This window comes from Scyliorhinus torazame, chromosome 17 (assembly GCF_047496885.1).
Source record: "Scyliorhinus torazame isolate Kashiwa2021f chromosome 17, sScyTor2.1, whole genome shotgun sequence".
NCBI classification, from domain to species: Eukaryota; Metazoa; Chordata; class Chondrichthyes; order Carcharhiniformes; family Scyliorhinidae; genus Scyliorhinus; species Scyliorhinus torazame.
The window spans coordinates 85,195,370-85,207,570 of NC_092723.1; the positions used below are offsets into that span (position 1 = coordinate 85,195,370).

Consider the following 12,201-nt stretch of genomic DNA (forward strand, 5'->3'; position numbering starts at 1 on the left):
TGTCTGCTCTGCCTCAGAGCCCCACTGTCCCTATTCCCTAGTTCTCCCTCAATGCTCTCACCTTCTGACCTATTGCTCCCGTGCCCACCCCCCTGCCATACTAGTTTAAACCCTCCCGTGTGACACTAGCAAACCTCGCGGCCAGGATATTTATGGCTCTCCAGTTTAGATGCAACTCGTCCTTCTTATATAGGTCACACCTGCCCCGGAAGAGCTCCCAGTGGTCCAGATAACGGAAACCCTCCCTCCTACACCAGCTGTTTAGCCACGTGTTTAGCTGCTCTATCTTCCTATTTCTAGCTTCACTGGCACGTGGCACAGGGAGTAATCCCAAGATTACAACCCTAGAGGTCCTGTCTTTTAACTTTCTGCCTAGCTCCCTGAACTCCTGCTGCAGGACCTCATGCCCCTTCCTGCCTATGTCGTTAGTACCAATATGTACAACGACCTCTGCCTGTTTGCCCTCCCCTTTCAGGATGCCCTCTACCCGTTCGGAGACATCCTGGGCCCTGGCACCAGGGAGGCAACATACCATCCTGGAGTCTCTTTCACGTCCACAGAAGCGCCTATCTGTGCCCCTGACTATAGAGTCCCCTATTACTATTGCTCTTCTGCGCTTTGACCCTCCCTTCTGAACATCAGAGCCAGCCGTGGTGCCATTGCTCTGGCTGCTGCTGTTGTTTTCCCTTGATAGGCTATCCCCCCCGACAGTATCCAAAGGGGTATACCTGTTCGAGAGGGGGACAACCACAGGGGATTCCTGCAATGACTGCCTGCCCTTTCTGGTGGTCACCCATTTCTCTGCCTGCACCTTGGGTGTGACCACATTTATATAAGAGCGATCTATGACGCTTTCCGCCACCTGCATGTTCCTAAGTGCATCCAATTGCTGCTCCAACCGAACCATGCGGTCTGTGAGGAGCTCCAGTTGGGTGCACTTTCTGCAGATGAAGCCATCCGGGACGCTGGAAGCCTCCCGGACCTGCCACATCTCACAGTCAGAGCACTGCACCCCTCTAACTGACATTGCGTCAATTAATGAAAATTAAAAGTTTTGAAAAAAATGTTTTATATAATTTTTATTTTTTTAAAGTTACTGTTAACTATCTGTTAATAATAGTTAGCACTAGCACTAGATTTCTAATATAAATGCGAAAGCTAAATATAGTACTCTCCAATCTCTGGCTTAGATACCCCTCTAAATTATAATTAAGTAATTATGTTTAATTAGTTACCAATGCTTAATTTTTTTAATTTAGTGTAGATTCTCAACCAGCCACTCAGGTCACAGCTTTTCTGTGATGTCACTTCAGTTTCCCCCCGACACACACAATTTGAAAAAGGTATAAAAGTAAAAATGAGTAAAAATCACTTACTTACCTTCTGAGTGTCTTAGATGTTCTCAGGTTCTCTCCCTGACAGAGACTGCTCCTCCTCCGAACGGCTCCCGAAACTTGGCCGCAATCTTTTAAAAGATCTTCAATCAAAAAGTACTTCAATCAATATTGCTCCCTTAAAAAAACAAAGCATATGAACGTTACACAATTGGTACGTGTACCCAGAAAGAAGAGCTTCAATCAGAAAATCATGTCAAGATGTCATGCAAGTGAGCGGGCTGCACAGCAGACCAGCACGCTCAATGAAATAAATTTTGATGGCAACATGGAAGAAGACCCTGGCGCCACAAGCATTGTGGCACAGTCAAAAAAGCAATGTGGTCTTAGTGCGGGCATCCATTTTGAGCGCACTGTTGCACTGCCTCAAGAGAAACGTGGTCTCAATGAGGGCTGCCATCTTATGCCAGAAATGTGGCAACCGACATGGCTCACGGCAATGTCCAGCATATGGAAAAGTATGTTCCAGGTGTGGCCTTACAAAATCATTTTACGAAACAATTTTGTTCGCATCCCACAGTGGACCAAATCAGATCAGTTAACGCAGTTGATGAGATGCCCCTTGAAAAATTATTTTTTGTTGATCTCATTTCAAGCAAGTCCATCCTATGGGCAGATGCGTATGAGGCCCTGAACCTAGTTGAGTGGCTGCACGTCCCAGTCAGTGAGGTGACAGAAGATTATTGCGACTCGCAACTCAATACAGTGGTGCAATTATCCGATGAGATACGCCACTGAGCTACAGTGAAAGTGGAAGAAGATCCACCAGAGACAGAAATGGAAGATCCAAAGGACTCTTCAGAGTTCTTGTTCGTGGTCTTCGAAAATTAGGATATGCTTAGTGACATAAATTAGGATATGCTGAGTGACATGATGAGCCCATCCTGTAGCATCTACAAGGTGTTGCTGTAAATTTCTCAGATCCGGGACAGCCAAGGAGCTTCACTCTAGAGTTCAAGTTTGAATCGAATGAGTACTTCACAAATGAGGTGCTCGCAAAAACATACCAGATGGAGTTGTAGCCTGATGGGTCAGGCTTCTTCGTATTTGCAATTATGAGGTGCACAGGCTGCCACATCGACTGGAAGAAAGGAAAAAATGTCACACTGAGAACCATTAAAATGAAGGAGTTGCATACCTACTCGTAAAGCAGTTATGAAAACTGTATTAAATGACTTTTTTCAATGTCTTCACTCCTGAGGTTCCAGAGTCTTAGATGGAAGCTCTGCAGCAAGGCTCGCTGCTGATATAAAAATAGGCCAATTCCTGCATGAACATATAATTCCACGAGCAGGAAGATGATGAAGATGAGTATGAGGACATTGACTCCGATGATGAAGACTACGATGATGATGATGAGTATGAGGATATTGACTCCGATGATGAGGACTACGATGATATTTACGAAGACCAGGAATACAATGAAGAAAGTAAAGGTTTGGAGAATGAGCCGGAGGAGGACGACTATGAAACGCTAATAAGGTTGTTTCGCGGGAGAGATGGCAAACTCAAGTGAGTGAGCCTGTGAAGTGCTACTTCGGTGGTTTGGCAGGAATGACGAGGTGATCACAAGGGATGCCCCAGACACCCCGGACTTACGCCGGACAACGAGAAGTGCAAAAGCTCTGAGATGGCACATGTAGAGATGAAAAGTGAGATTGCAGTAGCAGATGCCTCAGAGGAAAATGACTCCACTGCGAACAAACTAATAACGGAAGATATGGTACCCATTCTGGAGAATCTGGCTCCAGAGGCATACGGGGAATCATCACAGGCCTATGAAATGGTTCTAGTCGTGGACTCACCAATACGTCAGGCCACTCCACCGAAAGATAAGTTAGAGGAGCAGATGTCGGCATCTGCATGCAGTTCCATGATGACGGATGATACGTACCATAAGATTACATGACGAGGATGAGCCACTGGGTGTATCTGCATGCAGCTCCTCAACAACAGTTGGTACGGAGAGGATTGCCGGGGTGAGGGGGTGAGGTGATGTGGTGTCCGTGCTGGCAGCAGAAGGGTTGTCATCATCCTCCATTACACGGACCAGACTCGCTGTTACTGCCAACCCAGATTTGTGTAGAGCGGCCTGTCATCTGGCGGCACTCTGCAGAACCAAGCAAGATAGCTGCCTTGCAGGCCGCGGCAGTGGCGGTCCGTGCCTGGGGACCCGTGGGGGGTACTCTGGCCATGGCCCGTTCCCCCGACACCCTCTGCTCGGCCAATATCTGGTTGGCAGCCCAAGGTCGCACCTCTCCGTGTTCTACATCCTTTTGGAGAATCGCGAAGGCCCCGGAGAATACCGGGTCCGTCCCGCTAATGATATGCAAACAGGGTTTACTGTACCTGCATTCTGGAATGCATTGAACCGGCTGTCGATACGACGGAGAATTGAGATTTGGCGTGAAACCGGCAGCCGCCACGATTTCGGCTTCGGAATCAATTCATCTTTATAAATAACCAGAATTCAGAAACTATCACAAATTTATCAATGATGCTAAATGCGAGCAACAGAGCCAGATCGCCCCGCGCCCCCCCCCCCCCCAGGATCCCGGAGCCCGCCCGCGCCGCCTTGCCCCGCCGGTAAAAGAGGTGGTTTGATTCTCGCCGGCGGGACAGGCATTCCAGCAGCGGGACTTCGGCCCATCACGGGCCGGAGAATCGCCGGGGGGGGGGGCCCACCAACCGGCGCGGCGCGATTCCCACCCCCGCCGAATATCCGGTGCCGGAGAATTCGGCAACCGGCGGGGGCAGGATTCACGCCAGCCCCTGGTGATTCTCCGACCCGGCGGGGGTCGGAGAATCCCGCCCCTGGTTCCCATCCCCCTGCCACATTAGTTTAAAACCTCCCCAACAGTGTTAGCAATAGCACCCCCTAGGACATTGGTTCCAGTCCCGCCCAGGTGCAGATCATCCGATTTGTAATTTTCTGACTAACTTGGAAGAAGACCTTTCACTCAGATTCAAGAAAGTGTAGTATCCTATTTCAGATCTTAACGATCTCTAGATCTAGATTTTTGTTTTTGATTACGTGTGCAGGCATCTTCATCTGTTTCAACTTGACTTCAAAAGAAAATATTAATCAGGTAGGCATTCTGGATACTCAAGTTCCCTACTTGATACATAGTTGGATACATCCAACTACAAGGTCTCTAAAGTGTGAAATATTTAGAAGAAGGATGTGTCCAGTTTACAGAGGTTGCTGCAGGGTACTGTCAAAGTTGGAACTTGTATCCTTTTGGAATCTTTTGAAAGTACTACCGAATGATCTATTATTTATCATTCAGCGGTTTGTTCAATTTTGCTTGTGTGTTCTTTCTGTGTCTTAAATAAATTGATTTTAGACCTAACCATCAATATTGATCACAAGTGCATTGTACTTTTTACAGTACTTACCTCATCAGTAGCAGTTTCGTAATCTGCCTGGAGGTAGATTATCTGAAATACTTTAGTGTAGGAAGTGCTTGTTGCTTGTGCATCTTATTTCAAACAGAACTATAGAATATTCTGGCTCCTAAGAGCTCTCAGGCCCTGCGTAACAGAATCCTTTTTAAAAAATATAAATTTAGAGTACCTAATTCATTTTCCCAATTTAGGGCAGCACGGTAGCATTGTGGATAGCACAATTGCTTCACAGCTCCAGGGTCCTAGGTTCGATTCTGGCTTGGGTCACTGTCACATCCTCCCCATGTGTGCGTGGGTTTCCTTTGGGTGCTCCGGTTTCCTCCCATAGTCCAAAGATGTGCAGGTTAGGTGGATTGGCCATGATAAAATTGCCCTTAGTGTCCAAAATTGCCCTTAGTGTTGGGTGGGGTTAATGGGTTATGGGGATAGGGTGGAGGTGTAGACCTTGGGTAGGATGCTCTTTCCAAGAGCCGGTGCAGACTCGATGGGCCGAATGGCCTCCTCCTGCACTGTAAATTCTATGAAATTCTTTGAAATTAAGGGGCAATTTAGCATGGCCAGTCCACCTACCCTGCACATCTTTGGGTTGTGGGGGCAAAACCCATGCAAACACGGGGAGAATGTGCAAACTCCACACGGACAGTGACCCAGAGCCGGGATTGAACCTGGAACCTCAGCGTCATGAGGCTGCAGTGCTACCTACTGCACCACCGTGCTGGCCCACAGAATCCTTTTTTAAACCATGACCATCGCAGTCAGACACACTATAACCCCAGGCTTTTAACCCTCAAATTGCCCAATACCTAGAATCCAGTATTCCTAAAACTTTCCATTCGTCACACTGAGGAGAATCTATTCAAGATATTTACTGCCCAGAATAGAATACTGTTCAAAATCTTTGTTCCAGGTTCAAATTTGTCAGTTTTGTATTCAGTCGCTTGCATTTTATTTTGGCTCTCTAAATGTGTTGATTTTTACACTAGAACCTGCTCGCATGGCTATTCCTGATGTATGGGTGCTGTTTTCCAGGATTAGTCACTGAATAGCCATCAGATGCATTAATTATGCTACCATTTTTTGCTCTACATTATTTTATTTGTATAGGCAAAAGCTGACTGATGATTACTGTAAGCAGTTTACTGGAATTTTCCAGCAATGGGAGAAAGATATTCAAAAGGCCAAGGACCAAGAAGAGAAAATAGAAGTAAGTGTCCAGATATTATTTTAATAATGTCATTTCATCTTCCGTTTAACCTCTGTGCGCACAAGATTTCTTCAGAATGTTACTAAGCTATAGTTTCTCATGAGTGGAATTCAGTAATTGAAACTATGAATGATAATTAACTTCTTTAAGGTGAAACTAACAGTTTTTATAGCTTGAGCTCCACTAGCTAAGAAAACTATCCCACAGTTTGTTTATCAGTGTCCTCCATATAACACAGGGATACATTTAGGTTGGCAGTGGAGAGAACATTGAAGCAGGTGAAGACAACAAAAGGATTGAAAAGATTTCAACACAGACATCAAGAAAAACATATTCAAACTCATGTTATCCCTTTTATCCAAGCAATACCCTTAACAGACACCATACTCATGTGAAGACTTACCACTATTTCCACATGAAGATTCAGTTGGAAAGAAGACTTCTGAACATTCACGAGCCATCCTTCCACAATTGTGATTCTTTGAGATCCAGAAAACTCACTCTAAATTCACTATCAATTTAACTTTAGTGCAATACATATGAGTCCCTTAAACTCATTTCTTTACAGTCTGGCATCATTTTCGGCGAGAGAGTCTTGGATCTCTATGTCTTCACCTTTTACAATATCTATTCCAATTGAAACTAAAATTGCTTTTCTTGTCTCACCCTGTCTCTATGGGTCTTTTATCTGACCCCTTGTTGCTAGGCAACAGTACAGTTTTTCTTACTATTTAATTTGAAATTAAAGCATTACCTTGTTCCCAACACCCACAAATACAATCTAACTTATTTAAAATGTTCTCTAGTTGCGAACATGTGATACCTTATGAAATGAATTCTGGAAATCTTAAGTACAGTACATCATCTGGTTCCCCTTTATCTACAGCACATGTTATTTCTTCAAAGAACTCCAATAAATTGATTAAGCATGATTTTCCTTTCATAACACCATGTTGACTCTGCCTAGTTACTTAGAATTTTTCTATGTGCCCTGCTATAATGTCTTTAATAATATCCTCTAACATTTTCCCTATGACAGATGTTAAGCTAACTGGCCTCTCGCTTTCTGTCTCCTTTCCTTTTTGTTTAAAGGAGTTCCATTCACTATTTTCCAATCTGTTGGAACCTTTCTTCAATCTAGGAACTTTTGGAAAATTGAAACTAACGCAGCAACTATCTCACTATCCACTTCTTTTAAGACCCTGGAATGAAATCCATCTGGGCCCAGCCACTGATCAGCCTCCATGCCATAGATTTACTCAGCACCACTTCTCTGCTGATTGTGATTTTCTTTCTCATGAGTTCTTCATTCATAAGACATAGGAGCAGAATTAGGCCACTCAGCCCATTGAGCCTGCTCCGCCATTCAATCGTGGCTGATATTTTTCTCATCCCCATTAGAACATAGAACATTACAGCGCAGTACAGGCCCTTCGGCCCTCGATGTTGCGCCGACCTGTGAAACCAATCTAAAGCCCATCTACAATATTCCCTTATCATCCATATGTCTATCCAATGACCATTTAAATGCCCTTAATGTTGGCGAGTCCACTACTGTTGCAGGCAGGGCATTCCACGCCCTTACTACTCTCGGAGTAAAGAACCTACCTCTGACATTTGTCTTATATCTATCTCCCCTCAATTTAAAGCTATGTCCCCCTCGTGCTAGCCATCACCATCCGAGGGAAAAGGCTCTCACTGTCCACTCTAACTAATCCTCTGATCATCTTGTATGCCTCAATTAAGTCACCTCTTAACCTTCTTCTCGCTAACGAAAACAGCCTTAAGTCCCTCAGCCTTTCCTCATAAGATCTTCCCTCCATACCAGGCAACATCCTGGTAAATCTCCTCTGCACCCTTTCCAATGCTTCCATATCCTTCCAATAATGCGGCGACCAGAACTGCACGCAATACTCCAAATGCGGCCACACCAGAGTTTTGTACATTCTCCTGCCTTGTCCCCATAACCCCTGATCCCCTTATCAATCAAGAACCTATCTATCTCTATCTTAAAGACACTCATTGATTTGGCTTCCACAACCTTCTGCGGCAAAGAGTTCCACAGATTCACCACCCTCTGGCTGAAGAAATCCCTCCTCATCTCTGTTTTAAAGGATCACCGTTTAGTCTGAGATTGTGTCCTCTACTTCCAGTTTTTCCTACAAGTGGAAACATCCTCTCCACATCCACTCTATCCAGGCCTCGCAATATCTATTCTCTTTCATTCCCCCAGTTATTTCTGGGATGTTACTTGTATCCTCTATAGTTCAATTCATCCACCTTCTTATTATTTTCCATTATTAGTTCCCCACATTCGGTAGGACAATTGCTCACTTTGTTAAGTTTTAAAACAAATATCTAAAGAAACTGTTACTGTCCGTCTTTAGATTTCCAGCTAGCTTTCTCTCGTTCTCTAATTTCTCCCTCCTTATTAATATTTTAACCATTCTTTGCTGCGTTTTAAAATGTTCTGTCCAATTTCCTGACCTGCCATCCATCTTTGTGCAATTATATGTTTTTTCTTTACGTTTTATGCTATCTTTAACGTTTTTAGTTAACCACAGATGGTGGCTCATAGCCGTGGACTTTTTTGTTTTTGTTGGAATGTATCTATTCTGTGTATTCTGGAATATGTCTTTCACTGTTTGCTACTGCATCTCTATTGACCCCTGGTGCTGGTCTCCCCACCATCGGGAACATTCTTTCTGAAACTACCCAGTCTAATCCTGTTGAAATTTTATAAGTTTCTGTGAGATTCCCCCCATACTCTTCTAAACTCATAGAAACAGAAGCAGAAGTCGGCAATTCAGCCCTTCAAGCCTGCTCTTCCATTCAATCAGATCATGGCTGATTTCAAAATCAGCAATATATCTATCTCTTTGAAACCATTTAATGACTCGGATTCCCCCACACTATGGGGCAGCGAGTTCCTTCTCGTCTCAGTTCTAACTTTACCGCCATTCAACCAAGATCTGTGACCTCTCATTCTAGGTTGCCCCACAAGGTGGAACATTTGGTCTATGTTTACTTTAGTATTTTATATACCTCAATCAGATCCCCTCTCATCCTTCTAAACTCCAGCGAGTATAAGCCCAAACTGTTTAATCTCTTTTCATACGTCAACCCTGCCATCCCGGTGTTGCTAATTTGCTGTTGTCTCTTAATTTGGCTCTGTTTAATTATGTTTGCTCAAGAGTCGCCAGGTATCTTTCGACACCGCCACAAGGTTCAAAACCGAATACTGATCAAAGACTCGATACACCAGTTAGTAAGTTCAAAAGCAATGCTCATTTATTCACACACAGTCAAATATACTCATGCATAAAACTCTACAACCTAAACTATCACTATTACTAAAAGCCTATACTTAGCTTCGGGTGCCCACTCAGTCAGAGGAACAATGGCCATTGCTCGGTTCTGAGGCTGCTGGGTTGAGCTGTTTACTGGGTAGCAACTAGGAACGTCTGTCTCGTAGTGTGCGTTGACTTGGAACTTACTTGGTCTGGAGCAGCTTTGGCGGGTCTCTCCTCGCTGAGAGCCAAGGCCAAGAGAGCGATTCTCTCTTGGGGAGCCCTTTTTATACCGCTTTTGGGCGGGCCTTGAACTTGGCCCCAATTAATTGGGCTGTTTCCCAGTCATAGAATCAGAGAATTTACAGTGCAGAAGGAGGCCATTCGGCCCATCGAGTCTGTACCGGCTCTTGGAAACAGCACCCTACCCACGTCCACACCACCCTATCCCCATAACCCAGTAACCTCATTCAACCAACACTCAGGGCAATTTTGGACACAAAGAGCAATTTAGCATGGCCAATCCACCTAACCTGCACATCTTTGGACTGTGGGAGGAAACCGGAGCAACTCACACACACACGGGGAGAATGTACAAACTCCACATAGATAGTCATTCGGGTCCCTGGCACTGTGAGGCAGTGTCCACTGTGAAACTGTTGCTGCCCACCTCAGTGACTACCACAAAAATAAACCAGCTTTAACAAAGCTCTGCAGGCTCTCTCTGATCAGCTTATTTGGTTAAGTAAAAATTTTAAGTTTCTCTACATCTTGCATTCAACTGATAGCCCTGCCATTACTTGACTTCCCTCAAACTATTAAAGGCAACTTATGACCAACACTTGCAAGAATGTAAGGAAGTTGCAACACCCTGCAGTCAAAATCATCAAGTTCTGGAGCCCATTGCAAACCCCCTGCTTTCATCTAATGCAGTGAACAAACAATGAAGCACACCTCGCTCACCAGGCAAGAAGCTCATTACTGCACCCACTTTTCCATCACCGGACACAAGGCCCCATTATAACATACCATCCATCTAGAACAAAACACTCCTGCACAAGGCTGGATTGCAGCGTGCCTAAATTCAACAGACCCAGGTCTCTAATACAACACACCTCTCCTCCAGACTCAGGGCCTTATTACAGTGCACCTGCGGTATCTGCTGCCCTTCTAAATAGTGGTCATGGGTTTGGAAGGTGCTGCCTAAGGAGCTTTGGTGAGTTCCTACAGTCCATCTTGTAGATAGCACTCATGGCTACTACTGTAAGTTTGTGGAAAGGGTAGCAATCAAATAGATAGCTGGATGGTAACGAGCTTCGAGTGTTGTTGGAGCTGCACTCATCCAGGTTAAGTGGAGAATATTCCTGACTTGTGCCTTATAGATGGACGACAGGAAGGCTGACAACAGGATGGAAGTCAGGAGGTTGAGTTACTCGCCGCATGGTTCCTCGCCCTGTACCTGTTTTATAGCCACAGTATTTATGTGGCTGCTCCAGTTCAGTATCTGGTCAATGGTAAACCCCAGGACGTTGATAGCGAGGGATTCGGTAATGGAATGTCATGGGGCAATGGTTTAATTCTCTCTTATTGGAGATGGTCATTGCCTGGCACTGTGTGGCGCAAATATTACTTGCCACTTATCAACCCAAGCCTGGATATTGTCCAAGTCTTGCTGCAATTGCACATGGACAGCTTCAGTGTCTAAGGAATTGCGAATGATGAACATTGTACAATCATCAGCGAACATTCCTACTTCAGATCTTATATTGGAAGATAGCCGTTGATGATGCAGTTGAAGATGGTTGGGCCTCGGACACTACCCTGAGGAACTGAGATGATTGACATTCAACTACCACAACCATCTTCCTTCGTGACCACAATTCAGTAAGTTTAAGATATTGATGGATAAAGATTAGTGTAGTCCTCAGGTGAAGGTGCTAAATTGGGGGAAGGCTACATTACAACAATATTAGGTTGGAACTGAAGAATGTAGATTGGGGGCAGATGTTTGAAGGAAAGTTAACATCTGGCATGTGGGAGGCTTTCAAGTGTAAGTTGATAGGAATTCAGGACCAGCACGTTCCTGTAAGGATGAAGGATAAGTATGGCAAGTTTCGAGAACCTTGGATAACGAGAGATATTGCGAGCCTAGTCAAAAAGAAAAAGGAAGCATTTGTCAGGGCTAAAAGGCTGGGAACACACAAAGCAAGTATGGAATACAAGCAAAGTAGAAAGAAACTTAAGCAAGGAGTTAGGAGGGTCACTTCCACCCTATCACCGTAACCCAATAACCCCTCCTAACCTTTTTGGAAAATACAGGCCAGTGAGCCTTAAGTCAGTGGTAGGGAAATTATTGGAGAGGATTCACTCCCACTTGGAAATAAGTAGACATATTAGCGAAAGGCAACATGGTTTTATGAGGAGGCTGTGTCTCAATAACTTTATCGAGTTTTTCGATGAAGTGACGAAGATGATTGATGAGGGTAGGGCAGTGGATGTTGTCTACATGGACTTCAGTAAGGCCTTTGACAAGGTCCCTCATGGCAGACCAAATCTGTTGACTAGTGTTCTGTTTAATGATTTGAATCTATGGACAGTTTAGAAGCAACTGAAAGTGATAAATTAAACTCTGATTTAGGCAAGACATGGTGTTAATGACTGTTGCTCTCTACTTACCAAAGCAATCCAGAGAACCAAGTACTCATTTATAAAACTGTTGAAGTATTGGTCCAGGAAGAGGAGACCCGGGCCAACAAAGACTGTGTCCTGCAAATGCATCACACTTTTTGTCATATGGGCCACCTGTAATTGTTCCTATCGATTTTCCTCCAATAGAGGGGTGGGTTCCCTGGTTGCAGGGCGTGTCCTAGGTGGCCGTTGGTTTGCTTTGTTTTAGTTTCCTGTG

General features: G+C 44.6%; 1 protein-coding gene across 4 annotated transcripts in view; it reads left to right on the forward strand.

Moving 5' to 3' along the window:
- Positions 1 to 12,201, forward strand: part of sycp3 (synaptonemal complex protein 3) — a 236,917-nt gene that overhangs the window by 157,698 nt on the left and 67,018 nt on the right. For all 4 annotated transcript variants that reach the window (XM_072480705.1, XM_072480708.1, XM_072480707.1 and 1 more), the window contains one exon: positions 5,907 to 6,006. In XM_072480705.1, coding sequence (XP_072336806.1) covers positions 5,907 to 6,006 — 100 coding nt within the window. The remainder of the gene's footprint in view (positions 1 to 5,906; positions 6,007 to 12,201) is intronic.